Here is a 20,941-nt window from a genome sequence, read left to right on the forward strand (position 1 = left end):
CATTCCAAATTCTAAGATGTAATGAGCTTTATAATCCAGTCATCATTACAAAGCTGCATGCTTGGCTGCAGGCATCCAGTTCTTAATTTTTCCTCAATGAAAGGATATTTTTTAAACAAATGTTGGAGGTCATGAAAGCAATATTCTTTAACGAGGGGAGGAGAGCTTAATAACCCATAACAAACTGTAAGAGTTACCCAGGGAAGCCCAGCTCAATTCAGCCGGAACCAATTAGTGTTTGCTGAGTCCCAACTGCATTCTCAGTGCAGTTCTAGGAAAAGACAGGCTGACAAAGTGGCAAGATGAGACAAGTCCATGTGGAATAATGAGAGACACCTGATGAATCCAGGGTGGGGCCATACAGACACAATTCAGGAGCTCCTGTCACTCTGAGGAGAGAGCCCTGTGCCTTTCAATTCGCTGGCTCTCACTTGGCTAAGAGTTACGAAGCCTAAGAGAACAGGCCTCAGAAATGCCAACAGGTATGGCAATTATCCAAGACATTTATTCATTCAACTCGTAAGTATGGAGTGCCTACAATGTGTCAGGAACTTTTGAGGTGCTAGGTTACAGTGATGAACAAGACAGGCAGGGCTCCTGCTGCTTACAGAGCTTACAGTCCTGTGTGACCCACTTGCTGTGACTCTTATTTTCGTGTCCACCAGTCCCTTTGGCTCTGCCTCCGATTGTTCTGTTTGCACATGACCCATGATGATGTTGATTTTAATATTAAGTCCTTTCTAATGACTTAGCTGGTTCTTACCAGCTAGGTCTTTCTACTACTGAGTGCTTAGAGTAAAATACTAGGTCCAGTCTGACTCTAACCCTCAGCCAGCACCTCAGGTAGACACAACTGATATTTAGCAAGTGGATGATCAGTCACTAAGGAGCACAGTCTAAAGGAAGCCCAGGGAATGCAACAAAACTACTGATTTATGAGCGAACATGTCAGAAATGGTGGGGGATCAAGCTGGAAGACATGCCTTTAGATGAGATTAGAAGAAAGTAAAGCAGAAGTTCAGCAGCTGATAGGGGTATTGGATTCTAATGTTAACAGGGGAATACCAGAGAGTCTACCAGGCAGGGAGAAGACTCCAGTGATTTGTTTGTGACAGCAAGTTCTGACCCCTTTGCTAGTCATGCCATGCCTGTCTTCGGGTGCCAACAGGGCACCTCAGTTGCTGTCCAGTAGTTTCTGCCTTTATCAACATGTATCTGCTACAGAAAAGTCCGTGAGTGCCAGGTGGAAGGAAGGAGGATCAGGGAAGTCTGCACGCAGGGTCTGGAAAAACATATTGACTTAGGTGGAAGAAGGATGAGAAATGGATCTTCACATTCTCATCACAGCAAAGGCATAAAACAAAGTGAGTGCAGGACATGAGAAGACAAGCAGGAGTTCTGCCACTGCCTGTCGGGAGAGGGCTAAGGGTTGGTTAGGTGAGGTGGAACAAGGTAAGATGAGCCGCAATTAACGGGCTGTGCGTCCGGGCTATGATCTGAACAACGAACAGCCACGGTGGCTTTTTAGTATGTGGGAAAATGAGGAAAACGGGCGCTGTGTAGAAGGCAGGTGACAGATGCGAGAGCAAGAAGACTCAGTGATAGAGATTTAAAATGGTGTATTTTCCATGATCACGAAGGTGGTTAAGAAAATGATATGGTCTGAACTGGAAAGGGCATTTGCAGAAATGGAGAGTGCTACAAGAGGAGCCTCAGCAGGACTGCCTGCCTAACACAGGGCAAAATGAAAGGTTGGCAGAGAACAATCATACAAGAACCTTTCCATTTTTTTCCTAGCAATTACACAAAAATGTTTACCAACCGCCATGACTGTTCAATAATACTAAGCAGCCGGGCGCCGCGGCTCACGCCTGTAATCCCAGCACTTAGGGAGGCCGAGGCGGGTGGATCACGAGGTCAAGAGATCAAGACCATCCTGGTCAACATGGTGAAACCCCGTCTCTACTAAAAATACAAAAATTAGCTGGGCATGGTGGCGCGTGCCTGTAGTCCCAGCTACTCGGGAGGCTGAGGCAGGAGAATTGCCTGAACCCAAAAGGCGGAGGTTGCGGTGAGCCGAGATCGCGCCATTGCACTCCAGCCTGGGTAACAAGAGCGAAACTCCGTCTCAAAATAAATAATAATAATATTAAGCAATAATATTAATATTTGTTGATTGCCTCCAACGTGCATGGACTGTTCTAAACTAGTAAGTGTATTTTCCCACTGAACCCTCCCAACACAACTACTTAGGTACTATTATCCCACTTTACAGATGAAGATACTAAGGCACCAAGAGGTTAAGTAACTCCCAAAGTCATGCAGAAAGTAGATGAGCCAGGATTGAGCCCAGACAGACTTCAGACCTTCAGTCCTGCTGCCTCAGAGAGTACATGGTTGGTGCTCAATAAATGTCTTTAGACACTGAATAAATCCCTTGTAGTGTGAAGCTGTTATTGGTCTTAGGAAAAGGTCAAACATGACAGCTATGCTTATATTAATCTCTCCCTTTTTTAGACCAATGTTTTCCTAAGACGTGCAGCATCTGAGAGTGAAGCTAACATTTCCTCAGTTGGAAATAAATGAGAGAAACCCCCTCCTCCGTTTGTAGACAGCCCCATCAACACTATTATATTATTCTCACTGTAGATACAAATCTAGAGAATCCACACAAAACTCCAGTGTTTCTCCTTGAATCCTAAAAATTATGCTCATTGTATCTTTTTCACTTTCCACCTGGGGCACACATTACAGACTGTTAAAAGAATTTCTTTTTTCCATATCTGTCACCCATAAGTCAAGGTTAGCCTTCCTGGTGGCTAGTTTACTGTGGGTATTCATCTGTTCGGTTATTCCCTTTGGGGTGAGGTTCCTTGGGGTAAAAGCTATCAGATGACCTGTTTTTCAGTTTATTTCATAATTATTGAGCATCTACAGGCTCCCCACATGATGCGGGATGATCTGTGTCCTGCTCACTGTCATCTCCCCAAGGGAGTCCCGAAACCCTTTCTGGACCAGTAATCCAGCAATACACATTATTATCCCCCATTTAGTCAGCACGCGGCCTAAACAATCTGCCTCCCACATGGCAACAATGTTACGCAGAGTTTAGGATTTCACACCACATGTCTCCTTTATGCTGCTGAAGGTCAGTGCCCACCTTCTCCTGCCTGTGCAGATTGATGAGGCTGATTGAAATGTGTTTAGATGTAGTTGAAGGCCTGTATTGTCTAGTTAGTGTCACTACTGTGTTTAAGAGCTCTTTGTGCTGCAGGCAAATTGATGGAGAGCAATTACACATTTGTCCAGAGACTAGATGGGTAAGTCTGTGCTATGCTAGTAGGTTCTATAGCGATAAGATGAAAGGCCAAATGGAAATATTTCTATTTGAGAAAATAAGCTAAATTTGCAGGTTCAGTTTTCCATTAGAATAAGGCAAAATCTTAGATAACAGAGTCTGACTAACCAGATAAGTTAACCAGCTGCTTGAAATTTTCAAATAACTTTTACCTTTATACTTGGTTGATTAAATAAGCTAGACTGGATAAGTTAGCAAAAAATAATTTTAACTTTTTCCATTCTTTTCTGTTCAAATGAGCTATGTTGAATAATTTTTTCCTGGCCTCTAAAAGAAATTTCAGACAGATTCCTTGGCTTTTTTGGTGATTTTCATATAATAAATGTCATCTGGTCCCTTTCAGCCACAAGAGCAGACTTGTGTCAATAATTAAAAACTCTCGTCAAATGTAGACTTGTGTCAATAATTAAAAGCTCTTGTCAAACGTAGTGTCAAAACTCAAAAAAGTTAATTGTGCCCAGAACTTCTTTTCTCTCCCTTCCCCCAAGAGTGGGTCTAGGTCAGCTTGGAAAGGCTGGGATATGCAAGGTGGGGGTAGGGAAGAGACAGGGGATGTCTCTGATTTCCTGGCCTGGCTCCATCCTCTCCTCCACTCCTAGCCACTGGCTTGGGCCCCCTTTATGAGGAATGGGGTAAGGAGAAGAGGAGAGAGACAGGGAAGGAAGGACCTTCCTTGCTGGCTGTAATCTGGTACCCTCTGGATAAGTAGAATAAAAATCCCCATATTGACTTCATGGGGCACTTGGGCAGATTTTTCAGAAATCCCTGACTGTCCTATTGCTGCTGCCCCTTAGTGCAGGCCGTGCCTCTCTTCTGGTCTTCTGCTTACTTCTCTCTGCAGCCTCTAAACTTCTGAAGGTCAGCTCCTCTTGGGGGCTTATTTGCTCCTCTAGGTGTTCCTCCCAAGTGAGATTCTTTTCATGGCACCCTATTTTGTCTGGAAAAATATGCACCTTTGCCTGCTCTACGGCAGAAGTGGGCCTCTTCACCAGTGTGGCCCTGTCTCTCTTCTCCACGCCCGTTCAGTGTGGCCCTGTCTCTCTTCTCCACGCCCGTTCAGTGTGGCCCTGTCTCTCTTCTCCACGCCCGTTCAGTGTGGCCCTGTCTCTCTTCTCCACGCCCGTTCAGTGTGGCCCTGTCTCTCTTCTCCACGCCCGTTCAGTGTGGCCCTGTCTCTCTTCTCCACGCCCGTTCAGTGTGGCCCTGTCTCTCTTCTCCACGCCCGTTCAGTGTGGCCCTGTCTCTCTTCTCCACGCCCGTTCAGTGTGGCCCTGTCTCTCTTCTCCACGCCCGTTCAGTGTGGCCCTGTCTCTCTTCTCCACGCCCGTTCAGTGTGGCCCTGTCTCTCTTCTCCATGCCCGTTCAGTGTGGCCCTGTCTCTCTTCTCCATGCCCGTTCAGTGTGGCCCTGTCTCTCTTCTCCATGCCCGTTCAGTGTGGCCCTGTCTCTCTTCTCCATGCCCGTTCAGTGTGGCCCTGTCTCTCTTCTCCATGCCCGTTCAGAGCCTTTAATGGCTCTAATGCAGTTTCTCCAGCCTAAGTAAAGCACATGCCCCTTTGTCCTAAATTCCAGGACACACAGGTCAAGAGATCTGAGTCATTCTCTCAGATCTGCACTTCCCCTGGGCTAAAGTGAAGGAGCGGATTCTTCTTCATCTCCTCCACGAGGGTCCTAATGCACAGGACCCTTCAAAGAAACTCTTAGCCAGACTGCTCCCACCCTGCCACACAGCTTTGAGGCTGATCATGGACCAGCACTGACAGCCCCCACTCCACATGCCTCGCATGTCCTGCATAAGTGGGCTAGAACTCTGCTTTCCACGTGAGACTGCTCATGCCCTGTACTACGGGTGTTAACCTTTGGGACCTCATCTGACACGAAGGTACAAGGATTCCATTTAAATCCTTTGAAGAGTTAAAGGAAAGAAAGTGAAAATGAAGCAACATGATGAGGTGATGGTTTATGCACTGACAGGCTCCTCAGAAAGCTGTAGTTCTTAGCAATAGTGTGATGGATGGAAAACAAACACTTGAGTTCTAAAAGCATTGGCCAAAGGTGAGGATGCTTCAGGGGCATGAAGGGAGACAGAAGAATGGAGAAAGCTTTCGCATGGGTGGTTCCTTCCTCTAAGGGTGATTAAAACAACAGAAGAAACTAAGCAAACAAAATACCTACTACAGCGCTTGGTTCACAGTAAGTGTCGACGTGTTGTATTCTATTATTAGACCCTGCAGATCCATTTGGAAATACAGAAACAACACAAGGTAAAAGCACAGAGTGGCTGATTAACCAGTCTGTCTTTGTGTAAAGGGTGTGTGTGCGTGTATGCGTGTGTGTGTTTTAACAAAAATAAACAATCCAAGCTTGGAATTACGTATCTACGTGAGATGAATGCTGACATAAACAAGACCAAGCTCACGAGGACCAAGGCCTAGTGAGGGAGGAGGGAAGCAGGCAGTGAAGAGCAGCAGAAACCTACAGCTGGCATGAACAGCCACATGATACCTGCTTGTCACATCCCCACAACTGCACTCTCCCCGGGTCTTGCTTTGCTCAGCCAACTTGGACTCCAAGCTGTTTCTCCAACATGCCAGGGCTGCTCTCGTCTGGGGCATTTTCCCTCACTTCCCGTGCCTGAAAAACTCCTCCCCCAAATATCTAGATGGATCGCACCCTCATCTTCTTGAAATGTTTGTTCAAATATCACCTTCTCAGTGAGGTACTTCATGGCCATCCTATTTGAAACTGCAGCTGCCTCCCACCCCACTTCCTGTCCCCCTTTTTGGCTGTATTTTCTCCATAGCACATTTTAACATCCTCTGTAAGTTACCTGTTTGGCTCCTCTCCACAAAAATCAAAGTAAATCTGATGAGGGCAGTGTTTTCTGTCTGATTTGTCAACTGAGACAGCTCTATTACCTAGAACAATAACACATGGATATCAATAAGTATTGATAATTCAGTAAATTTTTTCTAAATGGAGAAATTTTTTAAAGTATAAAAAAAGCAGAGATTAACAAAGGAAGGCTGTAGGGAATGCAGAGGAAGGCTTCCTAAGGCATCTGGTTAGTGCTGAAGTCTGGGCAGTCATGACAGGAAGCTGAAAAGTGATGGTGGGACAGGAAGAGAAGCTGTGAAAGGCTTGCTGTTCTGGGAGGCTGTGTGTCTACATCATGAGTGAGCTCTTCCGTGGCTAGGCCCTGGTTCTGATGACGCGCACTACAGCAAGGCTAACCACACTGATAAGGCTACCAGAATGTAACACTCTTTAGTGTCAGGCTTGGGCTCAGTTCTTATCTCTGACACCTACCAGCTCTGTAGCCTAGAGCAAGTCATTTTGATGGCAGCAGCTGCCTGAGTGGACTAGCTGCTGGGAGAATGCCAGCTGCAGTGGGGGAGGCATAGCTGGGACTTTGGAGCTCACGGAGGCTGGGAACAGGCGGGAGCCTGCCCCATACTGACTTGGTGGGGCAGGAGCCCCAGACTCAGGGAAGCTGCCACCACCCAGCTTTGACTCTGGACCCAGGCATCCCTGTGCTCTCAGAAGCCTGGGAACACCCCCACTCCTGCAGGCTCAGAAGGGCCTGTCCCCAACTCCCTGGACTCTCCCCACTCCTGGCACCTGCTCCAATTTTCAAGCAAAGTTGTGGCTGAACCCAGGCATTGTCATAATCCGGCCAGGTGTGTGCATGCTTAGGGCAGTACTGACACACCAATCCCCCACCTTGCTGCCTCTGGACTTTGGGCACCAACAAGCACAGGAGGGAGGCAGTGGCTGGGGTTCAGCTGAGGGCAGCTGGCTGCAGGACAGGCATAGGTCCCCAGTAAAACCTCACCTTTGGGCCAGGGATAGCCTGAAGCTAGGGAGCCAGGCTGCCAGTTCCAGGTGAAGGTCATGGCTGGAGTGAGAACTTCATTGATGACCATTGGGCCAATCAGATAGTGCTTTTTCCAGGTCCCCCGCCCCAGGGCCTGCCATGAACCAATCACCATGTGCCTTCTCCCTTCTGAGCCCATGAAAAAACAAGGACTCAGCCAGACTCAGAGAGAAGTCAGGACAACCAGCTATGGAAGGGAGCCACCCACCATGGGTCTCCTCGTCCAGAGGACTTGTCTAGAGAAAGGAGCTACCCACTACAGGTCTCCTCTCCACTGAGAGCTGGACACTCGCTGGGGCAGCCTGCCTGTGGAAAGGAACTACCCACTACGGGTCTCCTCTCCACTGAGAGCTGGACACTCGCTGGGGCAGCCTGCCTCTGGAAAGGAACTACCCACTACAGGTCTCCTCTCCACTGAGAGCTGGACACTCGCTGGGGCAGCCTGCCTCTGGAAAGGAACTACCCACTACAGGTCTCCTCTCCACTGAGAGCTGGACACTCGCTGGGGCAGCCTGCCTGTGGAAAGGAACTACCCACTTCAGGTCTCCTGAGAGCTGGACACTCGCTGGGGCAGCCTGCCTGTGGAAGGGAACCACCCACTTCAGGTCTCCTGAGAGCTGGACACTCGCTGGGGCAGCCTGCCTGTGGAAGGGAACCACCCACTTCAGGTCTCCTGACAGCTGTTCTGTTGCTCAGTGAAACTCCTCTTCACCTTGCTCACCCTCCAGTTGTCTGCACACCTCATTCTTCTTGGATGCAAGAGAAGAACTTGGGACCTACTGAATGGCGGGACTGAAAGAGCTGTAACACAGCAGGGCTGAATCACACCTCCCACCTGCTCACCACATTGCAAGCAATGGGAAGGAGAGAAGACCTGTACCCTTTCAGGGAGCCCAGACCTAAGGGCCTCCTGGGCCAGGGCTGTAACACCCTGTTTGGGGCAATACAGTTCTTGGCATCTCCAGGCTTTCAGGTGCCACAGTGTTCCCTTTGTCCACATACCAGTGCCTGCAGCAGAAGCCGCCTGCAGGACATCTAGTCCAGCAGCAGCCTCACACAGAGCCAGCACCCATGCTGGTGCCTGGAGTTTCCGACCCTGACACAGCAGCCAGTATGCCTGGCTGTGCACAGTGGCCAGATCCCACGCTCACTAGTTCACACACTCCTTGCTGCTCTGCACGTGGCTCTCCCTTGTTTGACAGGTGTGGGATCCAGGCTGGTAGCACAGACCAAGCACAGCCCGGTGGGCCAACTGGGTGGAATGAGCCCAGCAGAAGTGAGCAATACTCAGGCAGAAGGCACCGCGGGCCACAGAATTTCTGGCTGGCAAAGCAACACCCCAAGGATCCCATGACAATTTCACCTCTACAGTAGTTTCCTTGTCTTAACAAATGAGAGTAACAGTATCTAGTTCATGTGATTATTTTGAGAATCAAATGTGAAAGTGCATAAAAATCAGCAATGAAGCTGAGACTCACACTGTCCAGTCTGAGAAGGAATGCCATGATTAAGAGCCCAGTAAGCAAAACCCATCTCAACATAAATCAAGACCGTTATTTGTAATTTTTAATTCCTTGAAAGAGGAAACAATGACCAAATCACTATTTCTCTGTTTTTAAGTTACCAGTTTCTCCTTTATCCTCCTCTTCAGCTACTTTGCAGCTGCTCACTTGCCTCTTTTATTTGGCATATAGTAGGTCCATATTAAATTATCTTTAAAATCTACGTTGTTTGGAAAATATATTAGTATTTCCCAAAAGTTAAGCAACCACAGATCTTCTAGCCTTCCTTTACCTTTCCCTTCTCTAGCAGTGAGGTCACCAGGAAGGCTGGCTAGAGTGCAGGTTGGAAGATTCTGTTCTGCTTAATGATGTCACGTGGAGACGACCAGAAGCAGCTTTTTCGGAACATGTTTCTGGCTGCCCACTCAGCTCAGCACTGACTGAAGCTGTCCTCTAACTTAACTGAATTTCAAGTGATAGCATAGCGTCGGGCTTTTTATTTTCATGAGAAAATTTTTAAAAAGAGTTAAAATAGGCCGGGCGCAGTGGCTCACGCCTGTAATCCCAGCACTTTGGGAGGCCGAGGTGGGTGGATCACGAGGTCAAAAGATGGAGACCATCCTGGTCAACATGGTGAAACCCCGTCTCTACTGAAAATACAAAAAAATTAGCTGGGCATGGTGGCGTGTGCCTGTAATCCCAGCTACTCGGGAGGCTGAGGCAGGAGAATTGCCTGAACCCAGGAGGCGGAGGTTGCGGTGAGCCGAGATCGCGCCATTGCACTCCAGCCTGGGTAACAAGAGAGAAACTCCGTCTCAAAAAAAAAAAGAAAGAGTTAAAATAGAAATGGGCCAAGAAGGTTTCAAACCTCCTCATGGCCATTTCTGAACTAGTATAAACAAAACATTTTGTGTGAAGTAGTGTTTACCTCTAAATTTCATATTTCCTGGAAATATGGGTCATTATAGTGTATCTCTTGGATACTTGCAATGTTTGACAATAATAAACATTCACACTGAAGAAGAAATAAACAGTCAGCAAACAAAGCCATCAACTCCCTGTCACTGAGTTTGGCATATTACTTGCCTACACAGTAATAGAAAACACTATCGAATACTGAAGAGATTTTGCTACGTTATGAAGTATAAATTGAGCCTTAAAACAAAAGGCACAAAGCAGGCTGTCCCACACCCAGAAATATGTGATCGATATAAATCCTTCAAAAACACGGCTACAAGAAATACAAATAAAATTTTTAAAACGCTGTACATGATATCAAGAGACAGTCAGACATGTTCTTATATAGTTACAGGACCTCCACGTCAGGTTCTACGAAGGGATTCTTAAAAACAAAACAAAACTCCTAAGAAATAAGCAGCGTTTCTGCACCTGCGTGCCACAGTTTGATCACTATTCTCCTGTTGCTGCTGATGTCTCAGAGGTGCCCTGCGGCAGGTCACACCCCAGCTAGTTCTCACATCCAGTTCAACTCGGCACACAGAACAAACACTCCTGAGGACTTGTAAAAGCCCAGCAATGGAATGGACAAGTGCCAGACATGACTATCACTAATCCATGGCATGTGAGACCGCGCACGGGGCCTTTGTACTGGCTATGCCCTCTGCCCGAAGGCTCCTACCCTCCGTCCACTGGCCACAATCTCCCACTAAATTCCTTGGGAAAACTTTCCTGAGACTCTGACTGTGCCATCCCCCCTTTAATATATTCTGGTATTTGAATTGGCTTATGTGATCCTCTGGTTGATGTGCATCTCCTCCATGGACTTAAACTCCAGGAGAGCAGTATTCCCAGTGCCAAGCACAATGCCTGAAATATAGACACTCCCAAATGTTGGTTGAACAAATAAAAGAATGTCTGCAGGGAGTAGAAAGAAAGGACTGTGTGAAGATTGTCAGAGATCAGATCATGGAATGTGAAGGGGCCTTAACTTTGAACCATGGTATAAAGTGGGAGAGACAGGGGTAGATTTAATTCATCTAGGAACTACATAGTTCTCTAAATGGCTTTAACTCTGGCTTCTACATAATAAGTGAGGTCCCACAGTAAAGGGATCAATCTCTCACTAATCTGTGCAAGCAGATTCAGACCCTCAGGTCAAACCCTAAGGAAAATTCAGCTGGAGACCAAGCTCCAGCTTGGTGCTCCCTAAGAGACTAAGTATCACTGATCCTTTTGTTCCCCACCCTGGACATGTATTCAGCCCGCAGTGTACTCCACAGCCCTGAATGTGAGGAGGGCAAAGCAACGTGGATGTCTAAGTCAGGGCAGAGATACAGTCACACAAGGATTAAGGCAGCATACATCCCTGAGGCATGTTTCTCTCCCAACAAGGTCCCAAAATAACATAACAGGTAGAATCAAATGAATGAGTTCTTCTCCTGCAGTGAACTTTGAGAAACGATTTATGTCACATTATTTTCTGACCTCCAGAAGAGAACACTTAATTAGTCATTTTAATGTAAATGAAATTGCCAATCAAGTTACACTTCATCAGGATTCCTGTGATTTCCTGCCAGAATTAAATCACGTGTCCTGATCAGTGCCCGCACCCAGTGTGGACAACCAGGCTGGCACAGAAAAGTGTCCGTTGCTTGCAGATAACACCTTTGTAAAGGCTGCTAGCCGTTGCTTATTAGGCTGAGATTTCTAGGGAGTGGTCATGTAGTTTACAAATAAATATGAAGTTCTTTGACGTTTATTTCCTAGATCTTTTTTAACATTCTCATTATAACTATTGTTATCATAGCACCACTTTTAAAAACAATGCTTTTGAATTTACTTACTAAGTCTCTCAGCAAATACTTTCGGAGGTTAATTCTCAGCATGAGAAAGAGAAGGGAGGGAACGAAGGTGGAGAAAACCATCTTTATTCATTAGGAAGAACTTATCATATCTCAGCATCTCACGCAGTGTTCAAATTACTTATAGCTAATTAATCTTTTTCTATATATTTTTACCTTGTCTTATCCCAAAAGGAACATGAAGTAACTTTAAAATTACATAACAATACAGAATTTTGAAACGAGGTAACTGAAGGAATTGCTTTAGAGAGAACAAAAGCAACGTCTTCTCAATGAGCGAAATAAAATTATAAATCACTTGGTGACCCATAGATTAGTAAAATTGTATCGTAAGACTATCATCCGGAAACACAGCTGCACTTAATGCAGAGGCAGACCGGGCCCTCCTCTAGAGGGCGTAGTGGAGCACAGTCCCAGGAACTTGATCGCCGCAAGTGAACAAGGGCGACCCCTCCCCATGTCCCAACTATTAGACTGCCATCTAGTGTCAGATAATGGGAAAATCCTCAGTACTAAAAGCAATTCCACAGTGACTAGGAATGTGGTTCCAATACCAGTTCAGAGCAATCTACAAAAGCATCACATATCCTTTAGGTAAGCAATCCTGTGCACTTGTTTTTATTCACCCAGCCTTTGGTGAATGCTGGGAGGCAGTAGGCTAGAAGTTACAATTACTGCACAAGAATCTGGTACTGATGGCTCAGCGGGATGGCAGAGAAGTTACTACCCTACCATAAAGCTAATGCCCCCAGCCTACTATCACACTCTTCACTTCTGACAATTAGCCTTTTCTGGTACAACACTTTGGAATGTAGTTCTTGAACTTGGGCCAGGCTGAGGAAGCAGGGATTAGTTACCTTAGATCAACTTTCTTCCATCAAGACCAGGGAAACTGGGACAATTGTGGAACTCCTCAGGAGATTCAAGTGGCCTATAGTTAGAATATGCTTTTATTACCAACATCTGAACTAAACTGCAAGTTATCTGTTTTATGGCTTCGTATATATACTTTTTAGCATTTACTGTATTCCAGGCACACTTCTAAGTATTTTATATGTATGACTCTTTTAATCACGAAGTCACAGTGTAGTAAGAATCTCTTTGTAGTTCACTGATGGGCTTCATTGCAAAAAATAAATAAATAAATAAATAAAACGATTATCATTGATTACCTCTGGATGTGAAGCTCTGGTTTATAAATGCATAATCCACAATGTCAACTTGTTTATTTGATTGCCCATGTTCCCGATTTAAGGCATGCCCTTTCACAGACTCGAGGTACCAGGAAAGCTGGTGCCATTCACTCCTAACTAAAGCTTGAGGATGCATGAACATACAGGCTATCATACTGTGAAGACATTTTACAGGATACTTTACACATTATACAGCACTCTTTTCTGAAGAATAACTCTTTTAATAACTGTATTAATAATAATGCTGCTTTGTCTTATTATATCCATCAATCACATAATCTGAACTCTTTATTTCTTAGCATCTGCTACCAGAAAGGTTGGACCCAATGTGGGGCGCACATTACTAAAAGCAGAGGACATCACAAAATGCTCTTTGTGCACTCTCCCCATTTAGGTTTCAGCAGGACTCAACATATTTTTTCTACTATGTTTTCCTCGTTCGTATTTTCCCTTTTTGCCTTTATCTTCTTATACTGCACATTGATGTAAACCACTGTGAACACATTTTGGAACAAAGGAGAAATATATGCAAAATGTATTTAAAATTTTTCCTTCCAAGAGATATAAACATGATTTCAGTGAACTGTGGTTGGATATTTTTCTTCTTTAATCTACCTTGCTTTATATAGTAGCTGTAAAATATAGAGCTATGAATGAATATGAATCATTCTTTCATTTGGGGGGAGTAAGGGGGAAGGAAGAGAATGTACGATTATGGAGTATAAAGATGGGGAAATGACTTTGCAAACTAACAACTGAAGTAAACACGAAACCACATTTAGTATGTGAAGATACAATTTTCACAAGAGTATTTGTGAAAATTCACTATAAGGTAAGTCTCATGAGAGCCGGGACCCTGTCTTCACTGTTTATTGCTGTAACCCCAGCGTGCAGAATAGAGTCTGACACACGGTAGACACTAAAATAATATATTTTGCAAGTGTGAATGTAATGCATTCGGAATTAGGAGAACTGGGTTAATAGCAAAGAAATGATATTGGATGTTGGTTATTTAACCGCAAGCATATTCTTTTTAGATTCTGTCTCATCATTTACAAAATGAGGCTATTCACTAAGATTCTTTCTACCCCTAATATTCCAGGCACGGGTAAACATATGAATGTAAATACATATAATAATTTGGAATTTTGTCTTCAAAATAGGATATCCGGCTACATCTTCAGTGACTCTTGGAGATGCGAGAGCCTCGAAGCCAAACAGCGCTCCTCACTGTGAGTTCGGCAAGGTTTTCCTCATGATTGGGAAGAGACAGCACAGGTTTTGCTACTGCTTCTACAAGGCTGACGTTGCAGCAACCAGCTGTATTTTCATTTGATGTTAATATCTTGGTTTTCAGTTACTCTACAGTGACTACATATTAATATAATAATTTCTATACTCTTAAAAAATAAGGGTTGGTGACTTGTTATAATATTGTACCTTTAATTTGTCACGGGATTTAAGGCAATATTAAAGTAGTCTTCACAATAGTCTCAGTGATCTGAGTCAGTGACAAGAACAGAAAAAGAACACAGATCAGCGACAAGCTGGCATTAAATATAAACTACAGAGCGTTTGCTTAATATGCCAGCTACGGTTCCTGCAAAGGGAAGCACATTTTCAATTTCAGATTTCCCAAAAGTCACATAGATTAAAATTTCTGTGCATCAAAGCAAAGTTAAATTACAGCTTTCTAAAAAAGCTGTATTCTGAAAATAATTTTGTCTTTCAGCCAGCACTTCCATTGTGACAACCCGAGGCTTCAGCTACCCCCAGACCTCCAGTGGGACAGATGCCAAAAAATGTTAAGTATGATCGTGGGTCCCTTGAGTCCTCTGAACCTCAGTCACTCATCTGACACACATACTGAACAACATCCATGCGCTTTGTTTGTAATAATATTCACAAAATGTTCACAAAGCGTCTATCGTGTTTAAAGTATCGTTGTAGATGCTGACAATACACCCGTGGACAAAAACCATCTAAGCTCCAAATTCTGATGAAGGGGAGGCAGACAGCTGGTGATAAGTTGTATGAACAAAAAGCACAGGAGGGAGACAGTGGGAATCAAGAGTGAAGGGCTGCCGTTTTAAATGGGTAGTCTTGAAAGGTCTTACTGAGGAAGGTGACATCTGAGTGATAATATAAGCAATGAAGCTGAAAGAGCGAGCTGGGAACAGAGCAAACCAGCTAGAAAATTCACATCACTAATAAAAATGAAAAGAGGGAGACACATGTGAGGCCAGAAATCATTTCATTGTATTTTTAATCTGGTCAACCAGCAGTAGGGTCTGTGGGTGCTGCTTTAGGAGGTATGGACAGGGGTTGAAGAAGAAATATATTGCCTCTTAGTGGTATAAAACAGCGATCAGCGTGGTGGGGAAGTGGCAAGGAAGGAGCCGGGAACAAAAGGCGTGAGGCAATGGATGCCACGGGGCAGAACTCTGAATTCAAATGCTAGACTCTGCCACAAACAGCAATGTGTATGTCCCTTTGGAAAACATCTAAGCTGCACAGTTAAAACCTTTAAAAGTATTTTATATCCACTTGCTCCCTCATTTCTGGGAACTTGTCATTAGGCAAGAAAGACAGAAAAAGAACATGAACAGGACTGATCTTCGTAGCATCATTTATTTATTTTATCCCTTTGATGGAGCTCAGGCTCACAGATTTGAATCAATCATAATATTTAATTCATGAGACACTTTCATGATTGGTCAATGCATGACCCTCTGTAATTTAACATATTTCTTTTAATAAATATGTTAATAATGTAATAGACACCTGTGAACCCAGTACCCAAATACAAGAACTGAAAAGACAGTATTCAGAAGGGGGAGCATAGAAAGACATCTGAAAATAAACGGAACTTAAGTGTCTATCGAAATGGCATGGCAGATTACTGTGAAAAGAGGAGACTGTTCAGGAAAGGAACCTAGAAATAGTGATTATTGATAAGAAAAAAATTAAAATGTACCACTGCCATGCACATTACACAAAAATAAACTCTATATAGTTTAAGATCTTTACATCAAAAGCAAAACATTAAAACATGTAATAAAATGTGGATTTCTTCCTGTTTTGGAGTAGGGAAGGGCTTAACAAAGAGACATTAAGCCCTAACCATAAAAAAGATGTAAAAATTAGAATAAAATCAAGAAACTTATGTTCATCAAAAGACTTCTTTAAAAAAGAAAAACAAAAGACAAGCTATAATCTGCAGAAGACACTTGCCACAAATATAATTTAAAATGAATCAGGAATATATAATTGATTAAAATTTTATATCAAAAGATTGCAAAGAATGCCTACATAATAACAAATATGACAAAAAGTAATAGAAAATGAACAAAAAGTCACATCACAAAACATGAAAAACACGCGGCCAGAAACATCTAAAGTTTTAGTCTCTCTGGAAATCGGGAAACATAAATGAAGACTAGAATTAGAAAATCATTTTACATGTAATCAATTCATAAAAATTAAGAAATCCTGTATTGCGGGCCAGGCACGATGGCTCACGCCTGTAATCCCAGCACTTTGGGAGGCCGAGGCGGGTGGATCACGAGGTCAAGAGATCAAGACCATCCTGGTCAACACGGTGAAACCCCGTCTCTACTAAAAATACAAAAAAAATTAGCTGGGCATGGTGGCGCGTGCCTGTAGTCCCAGCTACTCGGGAGGCTGAGGCAGGAGAATTGCCTGAACCCAGGAGGCGGAGGTTGCGGTGAGCTGAGATCGCGCCATTGCACTCCAGCCTGGGTAACAAGAGCTAAACTCCATCTCAAAAAGAAAGAAATCCTGTATTGCCAAGTGTTGAATAGGGTTCATCCAACATCTTATCAATGTAATTTATTTTATGTTACTGGTGGTACCATCACTTTCCACCATCCTTTGGCATTGGGTTTTAAATCTGAACATGTGCATACCTACAATCCAACAGTTCTATTCCTAGATATTAAAAACCCCTCCAAAATTAGGACATGTATACAGAAGATATGCACACAAATGTTGGGAGGGAACACTGTTCATATAGCAAAAACTTTAAATACTCTAAGTGGGTATAGTCGGGAGGGCAGATAAATTGTAGTATACTAATAAAATATATTAGAAAGCAATGAAAAATAAGTGAATGGCAACCATATACAACAGCACAAATAATCTTAACATGCTGAATTGAAAAGCAAATACCAAATAACAACCTATGGCATAATATTTTCTAATGAGATTTTAAAGCAAGTATAATAAACAGCATATGCCTTAGACATACTACAGGATATAAAATTGTAAGCTGTATAAGTGGATAATAAATATAAACATTCAGGATAGCATTTGCTTTTGATGGAGATATAAGGGATGAGACAGGAAGAAAACATTTATGGTGTTATTTATAGTAACCCAAAATCTGTGTACATGAATAGGAGTGAGAGGGAATTAACAGGGTGAAAAATATGTTCGATTATAAGAAAATGTGAATATGAAGAGATAACTCAGTGAGATACTATGAAGCCAGTCAAAACAATAGTCATAACCCTGATCCATTGCTCCTCACTGTGGGGGACCTCGGAGTCAGGGCCTCCAGCCACACCCACCCAGATGCATCTACAGACAGAACTCTGGAGTCTCCCTGGGACACTGTCTTGTGGGAGGGTGTCCCACAAGGCCACCACCTTGGTTGTTTGGATGACTCAGCCCCTCCAGCCTGCAGGCATTGAAGACTCCTAGCTGAATAGAGCAGAGGCAGTTCCCCAGCACAGCTGCTTTGTTGAGGCATGACCAGACTGCTTCTTTAAATAGACCCAGATCCATTCCTCCTCACTGGGTGGGTCCTTCCACCCAGGGCCTCCGGCCAGCCCACCCATGCTCTATGGCCAATAGAGTTTCTTCCTATGTCAGAGTGCCCAGTGGGTGCGGCAGACAATTGCTTTTTGGGCATCTCAGCTGGTCCAGGCTTTGGAACTGAAAAGCCCAAATCAACTGGGGGCTGAGGGATCCCCAACACAGCACCACCGCTCTACCAAAATGCAGCCAGACTGCATCTTCAAGCAGGTCCCCGATTCCATTCCTCTTGCTGGGTGAGATCATTCAACTGGAATCTCCAGCCACCTCCTACAGGCACACTCAGGCCAGCAACAGGTCAGTACCCCGCTGGGACAGAGCTTTCAGAGGAAGGGGCAGTCAGCCATATTTGCTCTGTCACAACCTTCATTGACGATACCTGCAGGTACTGGAAAAACCAATGTGACTAGGGTCTGGGGCAGACCCATAGCAAACCGCAGCAGCCCGACAGAAGACTGCTCAGACTGTTCAAAGAAAAACAAAGAAACAAAATACAGAACACAAAGCAACAACAAACACACACAAAAAACCCATCCAAAGATGAGCACTCAAATATGGGTAGGTAAGCCCACAAAAATGAGAAAGAATTAGCATTAAAAAAAAAAAAACTTTAAAACACTGTTTAAAAAAAAAAAAAAAAAGGAGTGCTCCCATTCCTCCAAATGACCACAACATCTCCCCAGCAATGGTTCAGACCTGAGCTGAGGTGGAGATCACTAATGTAACAGAAGTAGACATCAGAACCTGGATAAAAATGAACTTCACTGAGCTAAAGAGGCACGTTGTAACCCAATGCAAAGAAGCCAAAAATCATGATAAAACAATGCAGGAGTTGACAGCCAAAACAGTAGTATTGAAAGGAACATAACTGACCTGATAGAGCTGAAAAACACACTGCAAAAACTTCACAATGCAATCACAACCTTTAATAGCAGAATAGACCAAGTGGAACCAAGAATCTCAGAGCTGAAGACTGTCTTTCTAAAATAAGACAGGCAGACTAAAACAGAAAAAAAGAACGAAAAGAAATGAACAAAACCTCTGAGAAATATGGGATTATGTAAAGAGACTGAATCTATGACTGATTGGGGTACCTGAAAGAGATGAGAATGAAACAAATTTGAAAAACATACTTCAGAATATCATCCTGGAGAACTTCACCAACCTAGCAAGACAAGCCAACATTCAAATTCAAGAAATACAGAGAACCCAGTAAGATACTCCATGAGAAGAACATCCCCAAGACACATAATCATCAGATTCTCCAAGGCCAAAATGAAAGAAAAAAATGGTAAGGGCAGCCAGAGAGAACAGCCCAGTCACCCACAAAGGCGAAGCTCATCAGACAACAGTGGACATCTCAGCAAGCTATCAGAGACTGGGACTCTATATTCAACATTCATAAAGAAAAGAATTTTCAACTCAGAATTTCATCTCTGGCCAAACTAAGCTTTATATATGAAGGAGAAATAAGATCCTTCTCAGACACACAAATGTTGAGAGAATTCATTACCACCGGAACTGCTTTACAAGAGGTCCTGAAGGACGCACTAAAAATGGAAAGGAAAGACCATTACCAGCCACTACAAAAACACACTGAAGTACACAGACCAGTGACATTGTGAAGCAACCATATAAACAAGTATGAAATATAACCAGCTAGCGTCATGATTACAGGATCAAATCCACATATAACAATACTAATCTTAAATATAAATGGGCTAAATGTCCCAATTAAAAGACACAGAAAGGCAAGCTGGATAAAGAACCAAGACCCATCAGTATGCTGTCTTCAAGAGACCCATCTCACTTGCAAAGACACACAGGCTTAAAATAAATGGATGGAGAAAAATTTACCAAACAAATGGAAAACAGAAGAAAGCAAAGGTTACAATCTTAGTCTCTGACAAAACATACTTTAAACAAAGATAAGAAATGAAGGAGAAAATACTAAGGGCAGCCAGAGAGAAAGGTCAGGTTACCCACAAAGGCAAGCCTATCAGACTTACAGCAGATCTCTCAGCAGAAACTCTACAAGCCAGAAGAGAGTGGGGGCCAATATTCAACATCCTCAAAGAACAGAACCTTCAGCCCAGAATTTTATATCCAGCCAAACTAAGCTTCACAACTGAAGGAAAAATAAAATCTTTTATGAACAAGCAAGTACTCAGAGATTTTATTACCACCAGGCCTGCTTTACAAGAGCTTCTGAAAGAGGCATTACACACAGAAAGAAACAACCAGTATTAGCCTTTCTAAAAATATACCAAAAAGTAAAGGGCATCAACATAAAGAAGAATTTACATCAACGAATGGATCAAACAGCCAGTTAACATCAAATGGCAGTAACCCTAAATTTAAATCAACTAAAGCGCCCAATCAAAAGACACAGCCAAAACACAACGGCATGTTACATCCAGACCTGTTTCACATGCAAGGATACACAAAGACTCAAAACAAAGGGGTGGAGAAAGATTTACCAACCAAATGGAGAGCAAAAATAAATAAATAAATAAATAAAAAGCAGGAGTTGCAATTCTCACATCGGATAAAATAGATTTTAAAGCAACAAAGATATAGTGGTAAAAGGATCAATGCAACAACAAGAGCTAATGATCCTAACACCCAGATACATAGAGACTTAGATTCAATGAGACAGAAAATTAATAAGGATATCAAGGACTTGAACTCAGATCCGGAACAAGTAGACTTAATAAATATTTATAGAGCTCTCCACTTCAAATACATAAAATATACGTTCTTGTCAATACCACATCACACCTACTCACAGGTTTAAATGAAACATTGATTGGCCATTATTAATACCCTTTTTTATTTTTCAGAATAAAGCAATATTTCCGTTCACCCTCCCTCTCTCTCTTCCTCTTTCTTTCTCTCCTTTACTCATTTATTTTTCCTTCTCTCAAAAAAAGAAATCAACTTGTAAACCTCTAGATCCAGGTCGGCAATGTCTCTCTCATTGCTTAAATTCCTTCCTTCCCTTCCCTCCCTCCCTCCCTCCCTCCCTCCCTTGCTTCCTTCCTTCATCCTTTCCTTTCTCCCTCCCTTCCTCCTTCCCTCCCTTCCTGCCTTCTTCCCTTCCTAAAAAAAAAAGAAAAGAAAATACAAAAAAAGAGCATTACATAATGGTAAATGGCTCAATTCATCAAGAAGACCTAACTAAACTAAATATATATGCACCCAACACAGGAGCACTCAGATTCATAAAGCAAGTCCTTAAAGAGACTTAAACTCTCACACAGTAATAGTAGGAGACTTTAACACCCCAGTGACAACATTAGGCAGATCATCAAGAAAAACATCAACAGAGACCTTCAGGACTTGAACTC

General features: G+C 43.4%; 1 protein-coding gene across 1 annotated transcript in view; it reads left to right on the top strand.

Moving 5' to 3' along the window:
* Positions 1–20,941, top strand: part of CD96 (CD96 molecule) — a 90,778-nt gene that overhangs the window by 52,438 nt on the left and 17,399 nt on the right. The window contains 2 exon segments of the mRNA XM_078352416.1: positions 13,916–13,984; positions 14,485–14,557. Of these exon segments, the coding sequence (XP_078208542.1) occupies positions 13,916–13,984; positions 14,485–14,557 (142 nt within the window).

The sequence above is a fragment of the Callithrix jacchus genome, chromosome 15 (genome assembly GCF_049354715.1).
Source record: "Callithrix jacchus isolate 240 chromosome 15, calJac240_pri, whole genome shotgun sequence".
NCBI classification, from domain to species: Eukaryota; Metazoa; Chordata; class Mammalia; order Primates; family Cebidae; genus Callithrix; species Callithrix jacchus.